At 33.3% G+C, this 24,220-nt stretch overlaps 1 protein-coding gene across 1 annotated transcript; it reads right to left on the bottom strand.

Annotated features, from left to right (window-relative positions):
• Nucleotides 1-1,597: 1,597 nt before the first annotated feature.
• Nucleotides 1,598-21,545, bottom strand: LOC128999872 (UPF0430 protein CG31712-like). The gene is made up of 5 exons (XM_054426609.1): nt 21,181-21,545; nt 12,219-12,347; nt 11,565-11,790; nt 7,134-7,217; nt 1,598-4,414 (listed from the first exon to the last, which is right to left on the bottom strand). Exons 1-5 carry the CDS (start codon nt 21,318-21,320, stop codon nt 4,250-4,252), a joined length of 744 nt encoding a protein of 247 aa, XP_054282584.1. The 5' UTR covers nt 21,321-21,545; the 3' UTR covers nt 1,598-4,249.
• Between the last annotated feature and the right edge of the window lie 2,675 nt (nt 21,546-24,220).

Here is a 24,220-nt window from a genome sequence, read left to right as displayed (position 1 = left end):
AATATCGATTGGTCAGATATGATTTCAGAAGGTTATACAAAGAGTGAGGGAGAGAGGTTTTGAGTTTAAACAGAAGTCCGACATGCCACACCTTGTCAAACGCCTGTTGGACATCCAAAAATGCAGCAGAACAGTACTTTTTTTTCTCAAATGTGTTTTTTATAATATCCACTAATCGGTGAGTTTGTTGAATGGTGGAATGTTGTTTGCGGAAGCCAAACTGATGATCTGGTATTAAGCTTAATTCATCAACAGTGGGGGTTAACCTTTTAAGTATTACCTTTTCAAACAACTTTGATACTATAGGAAGCAAGCTTATGGGTCTGTAAGAAGATGCCTCATTAGGTGGTTTGCCTGGTTTTGGGATTTTGGTTTTAAGTTTAATCTACAACACTATTATGCAAATATAAAAATAATTACTTCTTGCTTCTGTTAGTGGCACATATGACAAGTGCAATAAATGCCATTGCTATATAAGCAAGATGTTAAATAGGTATTCATACGAGCTGGTCTAGAATTACAAATGAAGATGATCATCTGGGATCCTATCTGGAACATCATGTTAGACCAAACTGATCTTTTGGCACAGGTCATAATATACAAGTAAATAGGGGGACAGCTCACTTACTCTACAGATCATAGTGTCTATGTGCCAAGCGTACGAATTATTTTATAATTCATGAATCGGCTCGTAGTGTATACAAGCCAAAATACAGAATTAATATAAATTAAGAAAATGGCGGGTTTAAGGTAATGGGTGTACACTCACTACGAGCCTGAGACGGGGGAAATATTATGGCTTGCCTACACTACAGCTCATCATATCTACAAGTCGCGCGGATGGGATCGTGAAACTGAAGTCATATAGCCCGGCTTCGACTGCTTCGAGTGCCCAGAAATGTATATTGCAACATCTTTTTACATAACAAGTAATGTTAGGTTATGCTAGGTTATACAGCGGGTCATACATTTCCCACCATTTTCAATGAAGCGCTGCAAACCACGAGACGAGTAGACATGTCGCACTGCAGTTTAAGTGAGCCGTCTACTATTTTTGCGATATTTATTATGAAATAGGCTCATTGTATTTATACAAGCATACATCTATAATTTATATAAATTCAGTATTTTAGCTTGTATACACTTCAAGCTGATTCCTGAATTATAAAATAATTTGTTCGCTTTGCACTATCATATGTATAGTAGGTGAACCCTCTTCATTTATTTAATATTTTCGATAGGCTCGTAGTGTATATAGGCCTTTAGTGCAGGTGAAACTTCAATATTATTTTACGAGGCTCGTATACACTATGATCTGTAGAGTAAATGAGCCAAGTATTTAATAAATAAATATTTGGAGGCTCATAGTGTCTATGATTTGTAGTGTATGTGAACCCTAAGCGTAATAATATGTTAAATTTTCTACCAATCATCCTCCAGGACTGAAAGTATCTTTAAAATTAACCATCCATTAGACATTTTTAGTCCAAACAAATGTTCCGTCTAACACAACTTGGCTATAACCAAAGTTACGTCCAGAAACAAAATTTGCCACACATTTGAAAGCTGAGGTGAAGGAAATTTAGAGATCACATAGTGAAGCCTGAAGTATTTTATTAGTTTTAAAGAAACATTTCACTTAGGATGTGCCTATTTGGGTAACTTACCTTAAACTATTGATAAAGAAACATTTAACTAAACCCTGTTACATTAATAAGCCTATTAAAATTGGTTTCGTTTTTAGTTATGGTAATGATAGAGGATTTTGTAACCGTCTCAATTCATAGAAACACACTATGATTTTAGAACCCCCCTTCTTTAAAAAAATTATCCCAAGAGAGAAAATAAACCAATAGTTCTACTAACAGATCAAATCACATTAAAGAAGGCAAAAAAACCAAAATGTAAAAAATAATGTGCATGGAAGAATCAGATACTTCAGTTGATAACGACTACCAATTCATAAAGTACTCCACACATACTTGCTTTCTTAAAAAAAACTTTAAAAATAAAAGGCACACAAATAATAATGTGCAGACTAATACTTATTGAGAACAACATAATGTTTCACATTAATAGTAACTAGTAAACACGTTGCTCGAAATCGAGCAATTGCAAAGAAGTAAAGTAGTTATTATTATTTTAAAACAAATAAAAGTCATCATAATTTCCGATGAGTTAGACTTTGTATTCATGGTGGAAGGAAAAAACATAGGTGTGCTATTCCCATCATATTCTGACGTCACTTGGATTGCAAACAAAAGATCACCTGATTATAACTGTCAAATTAGTATATGTATTTGTTTTGATTTGGTTTTTATTTTGTATATAATGTGTGTTCTTATAAAAACAATAACAATCAAATAATAAAAAAAATACAAACTAATTTGACAGTTACAATCAGGTGATCTTTAGTTTGCAATCCAAGAGACTACAGCTGATCAAAATTTAAACAATTATGTTCTTCATAAGGATAACATGGGAACTTTAACAGCCACTGGGGCAGAGCCCAAGGAACTTTTTCAAAAATGTAAGGTCAGTTTGCAAAAGCGACACGCTCTTTTCAATGAGAGGTCAATGGATAAAATCGGTTAAGAAATGGTGGAGGAGTTCAACCGACAAAGTTTCATGTAGAGTATTAATTATATGGATACCAATTTTTAATTTTTACAAAACAATTTGCTTGGCAGTTACAAAAAGAATAATTTCTTTATATATGCTTTTATATAAAATCACGGCATTGAAACAATCAAAATGAAGTGGCCATACATCAGTACGGTAAATTATTTACTGCTATAATAAAATCTGGGGTCTCAAAGGATTTTAGTTTGTTTATAAAGAAAATCAAGTTTAACATGAAAATTATAGTTAAAAAAATATTTACTCACTAGCAGCGTATGTGAGGTAACCGTCTAATAAACAACACTCTAAAAATGATCACTATTTTGACACGATGAAGTTACACCTCCATTTTCTTTTATTACCTTATAGATTGTTAAAGTAAAATTTATTATTGATTGATTGAACTTATACTACCACATATGTTCATTTTGACTTAATAATACATTTTATAAGTCTTACAAAATGTATGGCTACTCAGACTAAGTTATATGATTTTTTCCCCTCTAACTTCCCATGCCACATAACACTGCATAGCAAAACCCAAAGAAGAGCAGAAAGATGCTTCTCCTCTTAACTGAGGCACTGTTTATTTATTCAAATGAAATAAATTATTTGATTTGAACATTTAAAATGGGGCAGGATCCCAACCAAGCACACTGTACTGCTATAGGTTAACATAAAAAAATTTAATTTGCTCAGTAAAGACTTTTGTGGTTAATGTTAGAAGGAACTCACAGTCCATGGAACTTTTATATTAACAATAGTTAAAGAATTACATAAGTTGACTTTTACCTGTTTTGGAGTAAGGATACGACGACAGTTTTGTATCCTTAAGTTTATAGACCGATCAGTACCTCGAGAAGGATCTACTTACTTTACATTCAAATTAACAAGTTGTCAGGTAGGAAGTAAATCAGGAAATAGAATAGAATGTTTCTTTTAAAACGTCAAAGGTGTCTTATCTTTTAAGTTTAAATACCTCTTATAAAATGGTTTGATGGATGCCAGTTATAATATTAACCTTTATTAAATATTATATGAATAATTTAATGAAAAAAATAAAATAAAAAAGTTGTCAGCTTCTTCAGTTAAAATTATGTTAAAATTAATGTTAATTAATTAATTAAAAATAATGTTACAATTAAAACCTTTTCTTCGACAATATATTTACTAACATATTTTGTTGTTAGATGAAAAATATACATAACAATTTTTTGTTTAATAAAATTTTTCTATAAAACTGATGTTGGTTAACTTTAACAGTAGGCCTATAGACAGTCGATGCCTCTAAACAAAATGTTTTGCTTCAATTTTAATTATAATAGTTACCTACTTTAAGTATAATTATATGTTTTTTAAAAGTCTTAAAGAATTATAATTTTTGTGAGTTATTGTGATTTGTGAAAAGTAAAAAATGATAAGCTACATAATTTATATGTATTATTAAAACATAACACATAATCGAGATAATGCTTAATCAAAATATGTAACTGAACACAAGTTTTCAATTAACAACAGTGATTGTGAGCAAATTACAATCTCTAGTCAGTAAAAATAACTTACATTCAACTTAAACCTATTTTATATTTACACATGCAAACTAACTACAATCTCACTAGACGATTTCTTATGTTGTCGGTTTCAGTGAGAATGATAATTTCGGTCTTGAATTGTTTTTTCCTAATATTTTCTTCTGTTCTTCCTTTATCCTCTTTTCATGCTCTTTCTTTAACCTTTGACGCTCTTCTTCCATTTTTCTATGTTCTTCAACCATAGCCAATCTTTCTTCAGCCTATAACAAGTATTGATGAAAATTTGGCTGGTATAAATTTAACTATAAAAGTCTTAAATATTGTCTTATTGACAAAATTTAAATTACATTAAACAAAAATACATATAAACTGAGATGAACTTTGAACCTCATGCACTTACAGTAAACCTATAAACAAAAATGTATAAACCAAAAAAGTTATTTATTACCAATTAAGACGAGGACACAGCTGGGTGTATTGTACTCAAAAATATCAGAGAATGGTAACAAAACCTCAGGAGATGTTCTCGATTTTACTGTGACTGCAGAAGAGTTCACAATTTCGCTGTGATTGTGAACATTGTTAATGATTTCACCGTGAAGACCGATGATGATATTGATTTTGTTAAGACCACATTTCGATTGGACATTCCAATCATCTTCAGACCCAATAGGCGAATGACAAGTATATTGAATGGCGTCCTTACTTATATAATACTTTCCTATTGGCTACCGGAAGCACCGGCCAATACGTTTGAAATATAAGTACAACTGGAGTCAAAATTTACTTGTTCAATAATCAGTTTATTTTTATTTTTACATTATTTTTATAAATATACAATTCTTCTCAAGTAATCATCATTTATCCTTTATTACAATTCTTTAAAATACATAGACAATTCTGCATTTTTCTTAATGAGTGGCCATTTTGTAACAGGTGTTGTGCGAAATTTGATCTTTGCGGTATGTTGTTCCTCCACGCAGATACCGTATGTGGTTGTTGAAGTGGTTAACGAAGTTCACAGTCTGCCCAATGTAGAAGCTATCACAATCGTTACAATTGATTTTGTAGATGCCCGAAGCGTCGAATTTGTTACAATCTTCTATTTTAGGATGCAGTATTTTACTCATGGTGTTCTGAGTCCTGTAGGCTATTGAGAGAGGATTGAAAGAGGAAAACACCAGATATGTCACATTTAGCTGCACAGGGACTACAACCACGGCCTCCTTTAACTACAGGCCGCGGCCAGCGAGAATTGGCAACGTCGCACCGAGCAGTAACTCCCGGCCGTTTCACCATTACGGTAATACGAAACTAGTGGTCGCGGTTTAAATATACTGGATTTTTATACCCTTACAATTGAAATAAAATTTTGAAATTTGGTAGAGAGCTAGGGAATAAACTCTTCATGCCAATGGTATGGTTTTGAAAATTAAAATTTCACTTGGTAGTATATATAAATGTTTTTAAAATTAACACATTAGAAAAAGTTAGGTAAAAAAGTAAAGTGAAAAAGTTAGTCGCCTACTAAAATTTTTGTTTGTTGGTCAGAGAAGTTTCGTCTGTGAGAAAGTTGTAGATAGGCTTAATTAAATATACTTCTCTGTTTCTATTTAACTTTTCTTTCTATCATGCTTAGTTTTGTTAAAATTTTGGGTTGAACAGAGCAACCAAGCCTCAGTTTTATGTCGCGGCGCGGCGAGTAGTGCTGCCCACAAGGTGTAGTGTAGTATTGCGTAGCTAATAATTAATTTATGCCAACTGAATTATTTCAAGCAAGTTGATATGCCGATATGCCTTTTAGTTATCCTAAAGAATATTACTTTTGTATGAAACAGTGCTTTAATACACATTCCCAACCAGTACTAGTACAGAAGTTATAACTGAAAGCTCTACTTGTGTTTCTTACATTTTCCCGTAGTAAGTAATATTATTACAGCCAACAGCACAGCATTGAATGCATTTTGAAGACAGGTTAACTATTTACTACAATCCAACCAACAAGTGTATACGTACACGGTGCACACTGCACGACTTAATGTCTTCATAATTAAATACGGTAGCCTAAAACAGAAATGCCCTTTTCCTTTAGTTTTAATAATTTTGCTGTAGTTTATTATGAATTTTAATATGTGGTTTATTTACATGTGGTTTTTATTGCGCTACCATTAATAACTAATCCATTGATAATATTCTTGCAACAGACAATCGGAAGGCAGAGCTAGCGGAACTTTTAGCTTAGCGCTCATCAACCAATAGCGGCGTGGCGACCACCATCTTGATAGTTAGGTGGAATTAGCGAATAACTAAAATTAGCGACGACCTAAAATAGAAGATTGTAACAAATTCGACACTTCGGGCATTTAAAAAATCAATTATAACGATTGTGATAGCTTCTACATTGGGCAGACTGTGAACTTTGTTAACCACTTTAACAACCACATATCTGCGTGGAGGAACAACAAACCGCAAAGATCAAATGTCGCACAACACCTGTTACAAAATGGCCTTTCATTAGAAAAATTGAGGATAGTCTATGTATTTTAAAGAATTGTAAAATATAAAATGTAATGAATACTTGGGAAGAATTGTATTTTTTTAAGGAAGAATTTAAAATAGAAATAAAATAAGCTGATTAATGAACAACTTAATTTTGACTCCAGTTTTACTTATAAAAATGAATTGGCCGGTGCTTCCAATAGGATATAAGAAAAGACGCCATTCAAGATTCTTGTCATTCGTAACTCCCAGGTTTTCTATGAATTTTGGTTCTGTGGCCACCCTGTATTCAGTTGGATTTTTTTTACAAAAAGATTAGAAAAAATTTTTAGACTAGCTTAACATAGGACAGCATTCACCGTAATCATAATTGTTTGTGCAGAAATCTTTCCCATTGGGAGCCAAGGTTCACAGTCTTTATGAGTCATTATCAATGTGAGTCTAAACTAAGCTAATCCAAAGCTATCAACACAAACTCACCAGTTTTCTCTGAGCTTCTTCCATTTTTCGGTTGTTTTCAGCCAAAATCTGTTCCAGCTCCTCCCTCTTTTTTCTTTCTTCCTCCTAAAACCAAAGAAAACGATGTGAATAAAAAAGTTTAAATTGAAAGAAAGCATCCATCATGAGTCAGACAGACGCTTCCGCTAGACCGAGTCATTCATCTACTCTAGTTTGACGGACAATTTTACTTTAGTTAAGAGAAATCTGTTTAGGAAAAAATGTATTTTGAATCTAAAGGATATTTATGACTCGTTCTAATTTATATATGTACAACACTAATAATAACAGTTCACATATAAATAGAAGCGAACACGAAGAAAAGTCGAAGATGCTGTAACAATAAAACACAATAAATAACATGTGTGGTAAACATAAGTTATCATATATAGGTAAAACCCCGACATTGGCTAACAAATGTTGCTGAGGTTTTTACAGCAGCTAATTGTAACATTCATTGTACCATTTAAAACTCAGGCATCTCATATACTAGTCACAAAACTAAATTTTTTAAAGATGATTATCGAACTTAAATGTTATAATGTTTGACCCAATGAATTGTACTGTTGGATCTTCATTAAATCTTAAATCCTTTTCAAAACTGAACCAAAACTATGTTGATTAGCTTCATGCACTTACTAACCCACCATGTCAGCAGTTGTATATCTGCGGTTAAATCAAGCTCAAGTCTTTTAGAAATAAAATCAACCCCACAACCCTCTTAATACCAGCATCAAAACCATAAAAATATTAAATGTAAGAAATTCTGTGTGAGGAACAGAAATTATAAATAAAAATAATGAGAGCTAATGATTGATATGCTGTCTTACTGTAAATTAGAGTACCCTCTAGATAAAACTGTTTTTTTTTTCGTCTGTCTGTATGTGTGATGCCAGACAATTTTAGATTATATTACATTTGTCACTTGTTAGCCAATGTGTTAAAATAATAAGGGGGTACTTATAATTTCAAAAGATATTACTCAAAATTTAACTGTTTATGAGTTTTGTGACCCTTCTCATATTTTGAAATCTGAGCTTAGATTATACAATAAAAGTCTCAATTGTTTAAGAGGAATTATAATAATGAACATGGCTTTAAGTTTTGACTAAAATAAAACCAATAAATTTTGTAAAGGAATAGCAAAAAACATGTTATAATGGGTTTCAAAACATGTCTAATATACTGTAACTTAGTTTGGGTGATCATAACAAGTAGGGTCTTAAAAATTGTAAATTGGTGCATGAACCAAAAAAATACAATAACCGGTCCCACCATCTTATTTTGAAAACACTTTCTAGATATATGAAACTTAACAATTGAAAACAAATAACAATCAAGCTATCAAGTATTTAGATTATATACAAGACATTCTATTGTAGGCTATATGATTGTCATTGAGAATCCTATACCTATTGCGGTTTAATAGGTGATAGGAAATCAAAAATAAATTTTATTGAAAACAGATCTTTTAAACCTAATGTAGGTCATCTCCTATTATCTAAACAAAAGCTTATCATATTCCATGAATTAATAAGAAACAAAATTTATAAAAATTAAATATTCAATCTGGAAAACAAAGGCTTTAGAAAATATTTCAGGAGTTAGGGCTACTTAATCTTTAATCCATCCTCCTCTTGTTCAACTTACCAAATGATATTAATTATTTATCAACACTCAGTTGTGACTTTTTAGAAATGAAAACTAACTCCAAACTATTTTGCTAAAATGGCAATATGTTTTAAAATCTTTAGGAAGCTTAGCAACTTTTCACAACTACTGTTAAATTAACTGTTATAGATGTGCATTTTTTGATTGATTTTTTTAGGTATGTGACAAGGGGGAGGAAAAATTAAAACAAAATCATTAATGAAAACTAAACACTTCTAAAGTTTATCTAAAGTTTAGTTTAGTAAAGTTTAGTTTTCTAAAGTTTATGTTTGGATATGAAGAGCTGAAATGTGACCATTCGTTTTTAAAATAATGGTTTACTTTGTGATATAAAGTTACTAGAATTGTTCTAAATGTTATTTAAACAAAGTAGGCTACCTAGTCCTATTTCTGATTGAAAAAGAAGCAGAGAAAAATTCTTAAAAGACTCATTTCTTGTCATGGGATAAAAGTTCACATAAATTATTAAAAATTACCCGTTCAACTAAAAAAAACTCTGTACTGCTTTGACCCTAAGGACTATTCTGTACAAGCGTATCTTGTGTTATTGATGCTATATTCTCCCAGATTAAGATTAAGTGTTTTATGGAGGAAAAACATTTGTCTGGAAATTTGCTGTAGGTACATATTTTGGTCAACTCAAGGATATTACTGTTGCAACTGTAGAAATAAATGTAAAATCTGTGAAACGCCCATACAGAATAAACCCCACCCTTGATACAACACAAACTAACTAAATCTACACTTACCACCTCGGAGTACAGAACAAAGCCACTCCTGTAAATATCGACCAACAAAAGAAACCATATTTAAGTAAGTAAGTAGTAATGATACATACATCACAGCTATACCTTGCCGAGTCGTACCTTCCCCGTAGTGCCTCTGCTGCTAACCTCCGTCCCTGCGAGTGTCTTGAGTCGGCCACTGCTGCACGCGGAGATGCTTTACGCATCCCCATTCATTACTTAAATACTAACACATTCAAGCTCCGCCCTGGAGGGGGCTTTGCTTTGAAAACATTAAAATAGGTACTGCAATTCCTCAAAATATAGACTTAATGTGAAAACTATTTTGAAAATCTGAATTTATTAAAAGACTTTCGAATAATTTAACTAAACATTGTGATTTTACAAGCTTTTAAAATACTTCTCAACAGATATCTCAACGTTGTATATCAAAAAAATTGACTCTTTGTCCAGATTACGTAATTTTGGAATGAAGTTATTTAACTTAACAGGCAACCTGAAATTACCAGTGCCTAAGGCAAATCAAAGTATTAAATTAAAATAAACGTTAAAAGATTTTTTATTCCAGCGATGCACTGATTTTTATTCTTTATTTGAATATCATTATGATGGATTTGTTGACTGCTAACCAGATAAAACAAAATCTTGATTGCATTTAAGAACAAACTGAACATATAACAATAACAAACCTTAACAATCAAACCAAACTTGTAGACCACAATTTCAATTCATTACGGAAGGATCTGTTAGTAGTTGTGCATTATACCATTTGTGGTTTATGTAAATAAATGAAATTGCAAGTACAGTACCGGTAGTTGATGGAAATGAATATGAGTTTTTCTTACACAAATGTATTAAATAGCAAGATGATAGAAGAATGCGAAAGCAAATTAATTAAATCAATTGCATGATCTGGCAGCAATTATAATAAAATATAGGAGCTAAATTTATATGAAATAAACATTTGTATTATTCTGTTATCAAGTTATGTTGGCCAACACAGTTATTTATACCAGGTTTAAAAATACCAATCTGTAAAGCATATTTATGCAAGGTGTGAAAGAAGGTAGATCTTCAAAAATAATAAATATTGATTGGCAAAAGGTGTTCGGGAAAACTTAAAGATTTATTACTATACACCTTGAATAACATCAAACAAATTTGCCTCGATATTGCTAGAGCAAAAAGAATCACAATCTTTTTACGTACTACAAATTGGTAATACGATTTAGGTAGACTCAATATAAAATGTGTATATAACTAATTGTCTTTTCGCTGATTAAGTCACAGTATTTACATTAGCTGATGGTTTTAAAAGTGATTGGAGAGCAAAACATAGTTCAAAGAAGAGCACGAACAGGAAAAATACATTTATTTGTAAGGTAAAAAAAAAAAAATTACATTTATTTATTGTTGTCAACAACCTTAATTCTATCTAAAATGTTCTCTTTTTCAAAGTCCACTTTTTATCAACAACAGTTCATGTCCACAAATTTCTAAAGTAAATGATTTTAAAAGGCAAGAATGTATGGCAGCAAAGAAAAGTTGACTGCAAATTGAATAATTGTCTTGCGGTATACTGTACGTACACTTTATTGCTTGAGCTTAAACACACAACGCAAAAAATTTAGAAATAAGAACAAGATAAAATGAAGATTTTGTAACACATTCTGATTCAAAAAATCAAGAATTGGCCTAGGTTGTAATAGATTTAAAAAAATTATCAAGAGTCTTTTATCCACTGAAAAGTGGTTGCACCTCATCAAAAGAGATTGGCTTTATGTTATATTTTAATGTAAAAAACAAATAATATCAACTAGACTAACTTGTATTACTTAAGCCATACAACAAACAAAATAGAGAGAAAATTTAAAACCACTTAAAACTTAAAACATTTCAAACTATCTTTGCAATCAACTTTCAACATTACTGACAAATACCACTCTAGCCTCTTAAAATAAATTATAGATTGTTCCCAAAATGAATGAATTCCTACCTCTCTTTTCTTTTCTTCTTCCAATAAAATCTGTCTTCTCTTTTCCATTTCTTCCATCATTTCCTTCTCCATAATCTTTTTCGCCTCCTCGACTCTTCGTAACACATCTGCTTCTATTTCCTCTTTCCTCTTTTCGAGTTCTTCTTCCACTCTTTTTTGAACCATGACTTCTATTCTTCGAGCTGTCTCTTCCTCTACCAGTTTCTGTTCGATCTCTCGTTGCCTCCTACAGACCAACATCTATGATTAGCATTTTATCTCTTTAAGATACAAATTGGTATGGTATAAACAACATATGGCAAAACCTATTTATAATCATTATTAAATACATTCGGTATAAAAGATTATGTAAACCCATATATGACATGAGGGGGGACACAAGTGAAGTTGGATTTCTAAGAGGCCGCCAACCTCTTAAAACAAAAAAAAATAAATAAAAAAATAAGTAGGCTGACTGGTTAAGTGGAAACAAACTTTTTAAATTCATCTACTCTTTTAGAGAGCCTTAATGAAAAAACATTATAATAATGAATACATGGGATGGTTAAACTTCTCACTAAATAATTTACTAATCAACAAAACATAGACAGTTTTTATTTCTCTACCCTAATCTATTTATTTTTTGTTAAGAATGCATTTGGATTATTTTGTTACCTTTGCCTTTCCATTTCTGCCAAACGTTCCACTTCGTCCATTTTTCTATCGTGGTATTTTTTCTTGTGCAGCTTTGTTGTGTCGATGGAAGCATCTGAACTGCTACTAGATGAGGAGTGGGATCTTTTCCTGAAACAGAAACAATGAAAATAAGATTTAAGTTGCTTTATTTTTCACACAAGGTTTACAGTAGGCCTACCTACATGATTGTGATATTTCACGATAAACATACGGGCTAATATGATAGCAGTAAATATATATACCATATCATACAGCCTTGTGCAAACTAAAACCTGTGAAATAAAAACTTATGTTAAAAATTATTCATTAACATAAAATATAAAATTAACATTTTGCTTGGTTAGAAGGAAAGCTTGGTTTCAGTTTCATTCACTTTTGGAACAATAATACTCCACTAAAAAAACTCATTGGTTAAGTACAATCTTAAGTAAACAGTTATTTTAGCTATAGTAAGTTGATTTTTAAGCTTGAGGGAAAATTTTTAAAATATAAAAAGAAAAAACCTGTCATTCTGCAGATGAAATTCCATTGAAAATAGCAGTGAAAATATTCGAGTGAAATAACTTTTTGATAGTAACACAATCACCAACTGCCTGAGTGGAGAATGGAACAAAAGCAAATTTATTGTAGTTCTACAGTTAGTTCTTTACTGCTCGTGTTAATGGAAATGATAAGATAAAACATGAGAAAATAAATTGATAACTTAACATCTTACCAACTTTCACATAAGTTACAAACTCAATGACATTATTCCAGACTAAAACGAACTCCTGCTAATTTTTTCAACTAGAATTTATTTTTTAAGCGTTAGCAAATATAAGTTACACATTTTTAAAGGTAGGCTGCATCTTTAAAGCCATTTTTCAAGGTTTTACCAAATCATTTAAACATTTTAAAAAATGTTCAAAATTTGTCTTTAAATCTAATAAGTAAATAAATTATGTTTTCCTACGGTTACCTAACAATCTACATGTTCTCTCGCTGATTTGAGAAAGCAAAGTGACCAATTCGCTCATCAGTGAGACAATGTTAACATTGTCGCACTCTAATTACTTTGTCTCACTCCAGATTTACAACGTGAAGGCACGAAATAGTGAGCGCGTAACATGCAGACAAGGTCGTATGCGTGCGAAATACGTTGGCAGCACTGGCTTTAAATCAGCTGGTCAGCTGTTTTACTGTTGTATCATTCAATGTCATATTAAAAGTTCACTTCTGTGTAAAAATATGTTACGTTTCTTTACAAATTTATTTGTTTTATGGTAACTGTAGGAAAAATATAATGTGCAACTCGAGTGCAAAGTGTAATTGCCTCACTCGAGAAACCATTCCTCACACGCCTACGGCTCGTGAGTAAGTATTTCTCTCGAGTGAGTCAATTGCTCACTTTGCTCACTAGTTACACAAATAACTATTTACCACTGTAGGCTATTATAAAATTTACTGACTGGTATAATTCCGACAATTTAATGTTTAAATGCTTTTATAGTTTAGTATCAGCAGCTTAAAGCATAGCTTAATAAGCTTGTTTTAACCAAATTTTATAAAATTTGGCTGGTTAATAAAAAAAAAATGCTTATTTAATTGCTTATTGCTTGACAATTAATTGTTAACCCTAGATCTGGTGGTAATTTTATTCACCAGTGGCGGGTATATTTTGGCCCTTTTGTGGTGGCCAATAATATATGACATGGCAGTGTTGGGGAAGCTACTTTTAAAATGTAGCTAGCTACAACTACTGCTACATTTCCAAAAAAGTAGCTTAGCTACAGCTACAGCTACAGTTCCGAAAAAGTAGCTAGCTACAACTACTACTACAATGAAATGTAGCTACAGCTACAATTTTAGCTACTTTTCCAAAGACGTTAATTTTTATTCCACGCACATTAGGTAAATGTAAAATTAATTGCAACTACATTTTTATTGAACAAACATTTAAAAAAATGTCAGTATTGTATCTAACATTACTTGGAAAACAAATTATTCCTAGATTGTATTTAATTTGTTGGCATTATAAACCTAACATTACAACAACAGAACCAAATAGTTGGGTGTCCCATCATATTTAGTAATTATTTTTAAATATTGCATTATTTTTAAGCATCTTAAAATGTAATTTTCATTAAGTTCAAAGGACATACAACCAAACTATATTTTAAAAGCTAATTTTATTAATTTAATATAGATTCATTTATAGATGTTTTATATCAACAATTAGGCCTAAGACCAATAAAACTGCAAAAAGATTATTTAAAAATACTTTTTGTGTTACAGAGCCTAGCCTACTGAAATTGGAGTTTATTGCCTTTCTTTACTTTTAATGTTAAAAACAACATTGCTATAACTTTTAAAGTGATAAATTACTTATTCTACGAATAACACTTTTCAATGTCAAGAAATCGTCCTTTATTGTCATTATTCATAGGGAAAATTATGCTTCAACCTAGAGAAAACAGTAGAGTAAACAGTATTCAGCAACTTATCCTGAAATCGGCTTTTAATTTAAACATGATGAAATTTGTAAAGTAAAAATAACATGTAGGCCTATGTAACTTGGCTATGTAACAAGTTGGCTATAGTAGGCTTGTTCTTGCAAGGACTAAACAGATATAGGCCTATTCATAATAATTGAACTTGGTATTCGTCTTAAACCATAGCCTCAGTCCTATACAAGAGCTGTTAGCAGGAGCAAACTATGCTATTTTTTCAATGTAAGTTTCATGTTATATGGAGATTTTTCATTACAATTATCATGTAGTCTAGGCATATCTTAAATCTCATCAGGTAATTTCCTCTTTGCTAATTTAGTAAACCTTTGAAAAATCTTCGTAATCTAACCAAAGGGCTTGTGATGATAAACCACAATCAACAGCTGAAGCAAAGGTTGATAGACCAGCTTTCTCATTATTTCAAGGTGTGTTGGTTTCCATTAAACCCCAGTCGAAGCATTATCGATATAATAAAGAAACTAAATTAATTACTAATTCCCCCTGTCCTGTCAATCACTTGCAAGCATTCAATTCAATAGCTTCTCTTGTCACCGGTACCGTTTACACGTCGTCTGCATCTAGCGATTTTATTTTATCTTACAGTAATCATAGAGTAGTAAATTAAGGAAATGAGAGCCAAAAATGTGGATAACACTCATTTAATGGCCTCTATGTCCACACAACGTTGTATAGGGAATGAAACGGCTGCAACCAGCTGTTTGAAGCCAAGAAAGTAGGCCTAATTTTTTTGAAAATCTCAGTTTGAAAGAGGTTGTTTCACGTAAGGTTGAGGTTATGATAAAAATCATTATCTCAAACAAATGTTAATGTAGCGAGAAAAGTAGCTAAAATTCCGCTACAACTACTTTAAAAATGTAGCTAGCTACAGCTAAAGCTACAAAATCTTAAAAGTAGTGTAGCTACAGCTAACGCTACAAAAAAAGTAGCGCGCTACTGTAGCGTCGCTACTTGTAGCGCGCTACTTCCCAACACTGCTTCCAACTTACCATTTACACGAACAGAATTTGCTATACACCTTGAATAACATCAAACAAATTTGCCTCGATATTGCTAGAGCAAAAAGAATCACAATCTTTTTACGTACTACAAATTGGTAATACGATTTAGATAGACTCAATATAAAATGTGTATATAACTTATTGTCTTTTCGCTGATTAAGTCACAGTATTTACATTAGCTGATGGTTTTAAAAGTGGTTGGAGAGCAAAATATAGTTCAAAGAAGAACTATAGATTTCACGAACATTTATTTTTATGGGGTTTTACGAGGCATGTTTTTTTAAGTAAGTACCGTTTTTAAATTTCTCCGTTCCAACACTGGGATTGGCAATTTCGACATTTGTGCTGTGTGTGGGCATCTATTGGTAAGACCTAGCCGGAAATTCGAGAAAAATCGGCTGTGTTTACATCCGGTTTCGAGCATTCAAAATGGTGCCGCCAATTGAGACTGCCGCCGACTGTGAAGTGCACGCTGTAATTAGATTTTGAAGTGCTTAAGGTGTGAAAGCTATTGAATATCATCGACAGATTAGTGAAATGTATGGCGAGAACATTATGAGTGACGGAATGGTACGCAAGTGTAAGGGCATTTTAAGAAGGCCCCACCAACGTTCATGATGAGCAAGGCACTGGGTACGGGAACAGTAATGACGCCGCCCAGTGCGTTACTCATCATGAACGTTAGTGGGGCCGTATTTAAATGCCTTTATCCACTTCCGTACCATCATGGTACTCGTAATGTTCTCGCCATACATTTCACTAATCTGACGATGATATTCAATAGCTTTCACACCTTAAGCACTTCAAAATCTATTTACAGCTTGCACTTCACAGTCGGCGGCAGTCTCAATTGGCGGCACCATTTTGAATGCTTGAAACCGCATGTAAACACGGCTGATTATTCTCAAATTTCCAGCTAGGTCTTACCAATAGATGCCCAAACACAGCGCAAATGTCAAAAATGCCAATCGCAGTGCAGGAACGGAGAAATTTAAAAACGGTAGCCTACTTACTTAAAAAACATGCCTAGTATATAGCCACAGAACATTTATTTGTGAATATAAGTACACGCATATATAGGGCCTATATATATTTTCTGTCTCAGTGATAAATGTGGAATAATATAAAAATAATTTTTTCTTAGCAATGCGTTTAGGCGTAGTAGCAAAAGAATTTTTGGATTATGCAAATTATAAATTTCAAAATCAACCCACAAGAAAACCACAAAATATTTTGCATTTTTTTCTAAATGTAAAGGTTGTTTAAAATATGATTCCCTACGCATTAATATTAATGTTTTTTAAATACTCATAAATGAAATTATTTAAAAAAAAATTTTTTGTCACGTAGGAAATAAAAGATGCATCAACAGAAAATAAAATGATTCTGTACAATAGGAAATAGAAGATCTTTCTGAAAATATATAGTTATATGTAGTTGAATTCTAACATTTCTGAGTAATTTACATCGAAATGTAAAATTTTGAAGATTTTTTTTACAAAAACATAATTTTTATGACATTTTTAAAACCAATTAACATTTTTACAATCAACCTCGTAGATTGAGAGGGAATTGTAGGGAATTTATTTTAGTTTCAGAATATGTACTAATATTGTAGGTATACAATTTAATTGACAATCGCCAAAAACAGCTGTTTATTGTAGTCAGGTGACCAAAACTTTCCACCTCCAAAATCTATTTTGAACCCTCTAGTTTTTCAAACTAGGCTATGTTTCTCGCTACATAATACTTACTCAATAATGTTTTACACATGAAAATGAAGCCTAAGAATCTCATCTTTCTAATGGTATAAGATTTATTGGGTTTTAAAATGGTTTTAATATTTTAATAATAGAAAAACCCGACCCATGTCGTCTTGGTCGATAATCGACCGAGCACCACTGAGAACTCACGTTTTAGTGGTCGAAAATCGACCAGCGCCTTATGTAGGGTTACAGCATTGACATGAAAACATTAGACCTTTTGCCTTCTTGTGGCCAGCAGTCAGCTTGTCATTGTTCACCCAGCACCGTGCCTCTCAGGTTGTACGGCCGCTGGCCATTGTGGTTTCTCTGTTAGGTTGGTCACCATTCTGCCAACCCAGCTACAGCAGCTTGTATCGAGTATTTTTTTTTTTTTTTATAAGGGTAAGTTTTACACATTGAAAAAAAAATAAATTCAAATAAGTCCAATATTATTATATTTTATTGAAAGCTACCGGTAATGAAATAATAAATACAATTAAAATTAAAATTTGCTGTTTTAAGTTCATACTTAATAAAACACTAGCAGTCATACCCGTGCTTCGCAACGGGAAGAGAACGCTAAGAATAATTATGTTCCAGATTTGCTGATGTAGATAAACTTTTAGTGATCCACTAAAAAAAATTAAATGGTTACCCCGTTTCCCAAACATTTTTTGGGGGGAAATAAACCAAACACAATAGAATTTTGTTGACAAATTTAGGGAAAAAGAAAGTCAATATAACTCTGAAAAAATCATACTTTGACAGTTCTCATTTTGTATCCCAGCTTTTTGTTGCTGCTTGGTTCAAATTAGCTGATGTCATCAATTTAAGCAATTAATAGTGCTGCACCCTGATGGTAAACCTTATAACTTTTTAATGCTATTGGATATCACAGAATCAAATTGTTTAGTTAAAACAACTGTTAAGATTCTTTAGTTCCATTTAAATATGAGTAGGTACTCATAAGGTTAACATGGGAAACTTCAGAGCCAATGGGGCGGAGCCCTTTTGACGGATCTGCGCCAAACTTCACACAAACCATCCTTAAATGAAGCTTAATAATGCCTGAAAGTTTCATGGCAATCGGTCCAACGGTGTCCGAGCTCATATCGTTCAAATATATTTAGCCTATATATACAAACTTTCTCTTTCATAAAAATAGGCCTATAGATTGAATATTACAAATGGACAAAAGAATTACTGTTGCTATGGAAACAATATCCAATTGCACTTTCTTATAACAGATTAACCTTCCAGTATCCACGCGGCTAATAGTTACGAATTGTGGATAATTATAGGGATGCACTGTGGATGCGATGCTACCTGGTGTGGATTAACATCCGCACCAGCGAGTACTACGACTATCCGCAGTACTATCGTAATAATTAGACCAATTCGTTAATTACGAGGAAAAATGTGGTTCGGATTCCACAATAAACTGTAGGTCCCTTAGTTGCCATTAGCTGTATGGGCTATTAATTAACAGCTGTGTCTAAGGAACATGTCGGCCTTAGTCACTAACAAGACTACAAGATCGCGCCACTCATCCTACACTCATCCTTCACTCATATTTGGGTTAAAATACGCACATAGTGGCGTCCCCATCTTAAATAATTGATAATTGATAGTTAGACCAGTAGCCTGTGTATATTGGTAATCCAAATATAGGTAGGCCTACAAATAGATATAGGCCCTAGATAAATTTCAAAAAAATACAAATATTTCAAATTGAATATGTCGTTTTGAAAACCAATCAGTCAATCGCCTGTTCTTCATCCTCTAGAAAGATGACGCACATAACTTTACACCCTCGTAGCTCAGAGCCAACTGACGCTAAGACAGTCAAAACACCACATTGTCCTTGGAAAGGTACGGTAAGTTAGTGGGGGAAGGTAGATGGGGCGTCATTCGCTTGGGGATTCACTTATTTCGGCGCGCTTTTTCGAAAATGTGTGGCCTCTGAGTCCGCTGCGTGTGTACTGGAGGGTTGATCCAAAAACCTGTTCCAGTCATCCTACATACAGGTTACAGAATAAATAATCTTTTATCCTGGTAAATATTCTTTTATCCTGGAAGAACTTTCCTAAAATGGCTTAGAGAATTCAAAGGGTTACATTTGGTAGGTACCAACCACAATATAAGTACCGGGTGTCCCACGAAAGGGTTTAAACGTTTTATTTTATATTACGTGCCCATTCATACACCGAACTTTTTTAAACTTTACATTGTTTACAAAGTAGGTTCTAAAAATATTCTGGAAAAATTTCAACTCCCTAACCTTAGTAGAAACAAAATGGCGGCATATTGAAAAACGATACTTTAAAAACATTAAAAAAGGTATTTTTGGTTTTATAAAATATTTTTATTGTTAGGCCTACTTTCCAGGGCAATATGACTTTTAAATAAAAAAACTAGAACAAAGCCAATCAACATTAGGTACAATCAAACAGCTGTTCTTCAACAATGAGCGTTAGAACCGCAACGTAGTAAACAAATCAGATAATAAATCATGAAAGTAGTTTTTATAGGAAGCAAATTGGTAAATTTTTCAATAGGCTATGCCGCCATTTTGTTTCTACTAAGGTTAGGGAGTTGAATTTTTTCCAGAATATTTTTAGAACCTACTTTGTAAACTGTGTAAGTTTAAAAAAGTTCGGTGCATGAATGGGCAGGTAATATAAAATTAAACGTTTAAACCCCTTAAACGTTTAAACCCCTTCGTGGGACACCCGGTAAGGTACCTATAAGTGGGCAAAACATTTACAGATCGCACAAAAGTAGTAGGCTAAGTTATAAAGGCCTTTAATTTAATGAACGTTTTAGAGAGCTTTGAAATTTATAAAGCCACAAAAAATTCACCACAGGATGTTTTGAATGAAAATATATATTTTGGCTCAAGTAGGCCTATTATTAAGTTATTTGAAAGTCGGCTATAGAAACCATATCAGTTAAAGTACCGGTAACTGCAAGCACTATCAGCTGAACACACTCCCACCCTACGGTCATTGTCACCAACGGGGCAACAGCTTAGTTGTGTTTGTCGTATCAATAGCCTAAGTTATATTGTCTTGTCAATTAATAGTCGAATAGGCCTAGTCTTTTAACGAGTGGTATTATTCACTAATGTATTCCGTAGTAAACACTAAACCTTCCTCCGTTTTGAATGAAGTAAAACTTAAGCTTAGAGCTAGACCTCTTATTGGGGAAAACAATCCCCGGCAGATGCAATAAAAATTGGATGATAATAATTGCCGTTGCCGTACTTAACGAAACAATCGCCATGAACATCTCGCTAAAAAGACTCTTGGTAAGGACTTCTCGCTTCTCGGTTCTCTAGACGAGATACGAGAGAAGCGTGCTGAAACGAAACAATCGTCACAAGCATCTCGATAAAACCTCTGGGTATAAGAACCTCTTGCTAAGCAAAAATACAATCGAAACGTCTCGAGAGTTTCAAGCAATCGAAACGTTTCGATTGTAACATCTCGCAATCGCGCATCACTAGGCCCTACTGCAGGCCTATGTAACTTACTCTCCCTAGTAGGCGTACTAGTACTAGTATTATACCTAGTAGATACTTTATCTCTAGGCTATTAGGCCTAGGTAAGAGGTAATTTAGCCTACCTTGTTAGCGGTATTTGTATGTAACTTAGCTGAAATGAAATGAAAGCTAGCAGATGCTTACCTAGTTTTTGAGCTTCTTTCTCTAGTTTTATCACCATGCTTGTGTGAACTTCGTTCACGAGATTTTGACCTCTTGTGAGAATGTTTATTTTTATGATGTCGCCTTCTAGGAGATTTACTTCTAGACCGTGAACGCCCCATGAAGGAAATGGTTGTTCAGGAAACCTCTATAAGTTAGACGAAACCAGGGAGTAACCAATAAATTAATTAACACTTCCAACTAACTTTTGATATAGTTCCACGTTGTAAAGGTATGCGGACTTAATGTGCCACTATTATACTTAAACAAAACTTTAAAATGTCACCAAGAAAACCAAGTTTAATAATACATTAACTCTCCTCCTGGAGAGTGGAGACTGGAGTGGAGAGAAGAATCAATTCGTCCGCTGTCTATAATGTGGGGCACACGGGAGGGACTAAGGCTAACATATATTCATAGATAAAACATACTATTGTAGTGTCAGCGTTCGCCGCTAGAACCGCTAAGATGAAAATTTTTTTTTTTTAATTTTCAGTTTTAAAATTAACTTTCCCCGTGTGCCCATTCCCTGTCAATGCTATGTCCCCTTCCTTGTCGTCTCGGGTGGAAGTCCTCCACCATGGTCTCGTCAGGGGCCCTATTTTTGAAATGGTTGACTGTTGAGTTGAGTGTCGAGTCATTCTATTTCCAATCGTTTCGTATTTTTGAAACGATTGACGGTGGACTTATACAACCAAAACTACTCAACACCTATCGAGCTGTTGAGTGGAGGTTGACTGCACTTTCTTCTTCCTCTCTTTCGGCAAAAATTACTTTTTGAGTCGACGCCATATTGTTTTGTTATTGCTTTAATTTACTAATTGCAATTTAGAGGTTATGTATTTGTTGTCAATGTCTTAGCACCCAATACTTTATGCGATTGTTAATTTTATTTACTTTGTCAATACTAGACTATTTAATCTATTTACTTTGTTATAAGACTATTTAATTTGTTTGAAATACACTAGGCATACTAATTGAACTTATTAAAAGATAATTATTGTTATTAGACCTATGATTTAAGGTATTAAATATTGTGGTAGAGAGAAACAATATCATAGTTTGTTTCAATACCATTCACCTATAATGAAGGGATCAAATTAATTTAAGTTATTATAAGCTTTCAGTGCAATGGCAAATAGCCATAAGCTTTAACCTAAATAAAAACACAATTAAAAATAACATGAAACAACACGATGAAGAAAACTTAAATAAGGTGATGTGTTCTGAAATAGATACGAAGAAAGCAAATAATATAATGTATTTAGGATATGCCTAAACTTATAATGAGCTACACCATAAAACAAACAAACATCCATAGTACATTTTATTGTTAATACTTATAAGTTTAAGTTTAAGGTACTTTTGCAATCACTAAGATTAAGCAAGACATAACCTCAATCTCTCAGTCTCAAGAACAGAGTTGACAGTTTACCTCAGTATCTCGAAATATGGTAGATTGAGATTAGCTGATCCAGATTTTAGAGTAAGAAGAGGTAAAATCGAAGATCACAAAAACTCTGCATTGTGATTGGTTTAAAATGACGTCATCTGAATTTCGGGCGGTCGTATGCTCTACATTTCCAAAACGAGTCACTCAACTAGTGATTTCCTACTCACTTCCAAACTGTTGGATTTCAAAAATACCAAATCCTGTTGTTGGTTGAGTTGAGTGTCGACTGTAGAGTCAACTGTCAACCATTTCAAAAATAGGGCCCCAGTCGTCTCATCACCCAGTCACCCTTACGCTCTTACGTTCTTGTTCTTTATCTTCTCCGTTCTCCATGACAGTACAGTAATCTAATAATCGTGAGTAATACAGAATTTCAGTCCAGTGTTGCCACCCTGGACCATGAAAGCTCCCCACCTGACTAAGAAAAAAATCCCCAATTCATCCCCAGCTAAAGCAAAAATCCTCCAATTAGTTTTCCTCACTGAGCTAAAATTATAACTGGAGGTAGCACTGCCATGGCAGAAGTCTGTCAAAAGCGTGTCGCTGATTTTGTTAGGTTGGTATAGCAGTAAGTTTTCTTATCATAGCAATGACATGGCTTCTTATAACTAGGTTGGTATAGCAGTGAGTATTTTTGTCATACTTGAATACTTTTAATACTTTAATAATTTTCTTTGAAATGGTGACCATACAAAGTAGGTATTTTAAGCCAAGTATAATAATAGTTATAGCAATAATATGGCTCCTTATGACACCAGACTCACGCAAACATGGCGGCTGGCGATACGCATCTTTGACATTCAGTGCTACCTCCAGTTAGAGTTATAGCTCAGTGGTTTTCCTCTATCCAACCACCAAATTCTACAAAAATCCCTTTTAACTAGCAATTATACCCAATTCCGAAAAGGGGCCTAGTATGAACCCGACCGTCACTAACGGTGATGATTCTTAAGGCCCTTTTCTGCATCTTGAGAATCTCCACTGTGCGTGGTGAACGTCCCCACAAAACAGTCCATATATGTGACGTGGCAATGGAATAAGGCAAAGTAGACCATTTTAAGGTAGTCCTCAGTCACAAACGATCTCAGCTTTAGAAGAAGGGCGCAGACACGAGAGACTCTATTTATAGTCTGGTCGATGTGCTGATCCCAACCTTAGCCTATTGTTCAATACAATACCCAAAAGCTTTACCTACTTGGTTCTGCTCTAACGGGAGGAATGTAACCCAGACTGCAAACCATCCTCTCTGGGTCTTGTTGAGGTTAAGCTGGAAACGGTTTGCTACAAACCATTCCATACTACCCGACAATGTCAAGAATCTTGGTATATCTTTCAACTCTTCACTTATACTTGGGACGTAGCAGTTACGGACACACGAAAAAAGGTTTTTGCCTCCATACATTCATTGAAAAGATTACAGAATTTTTTACCACAACACACTAAACTACATTTGATCAAATCACTTGTACTACCCCACTTCAGTTACTGCAACTCATTGATCAATGACTTGACTGCGACTAAGGCGGGTATGCTCCAGCGGTCACAGAATTATTGTTTGAGATTTGTCTA

The sequence above is a fragment of the Macrosteles quadrilineatus genome, unplaced genomic scaffold, assembly GCF_028750875.1.
Source record: "Macrosteles quadrilineatus isolate MER2022 unplaced genomic scaffold, UCM_ALF_1.0 Scaffold_8__2_contigs__length_117827958, whole genome shotgun sequence".
NCBI classification, from domain to species: domain Eukaryota; kingdom Metazoa; phylum Arthropoda; class Insecta; order Hemiptera; family Cicadellidae; genus Macrosteles; species Macrosteles quadrilineatus.
This window is presented reverse-complemented; position numbering and strand designations above follow the sequence as displayed.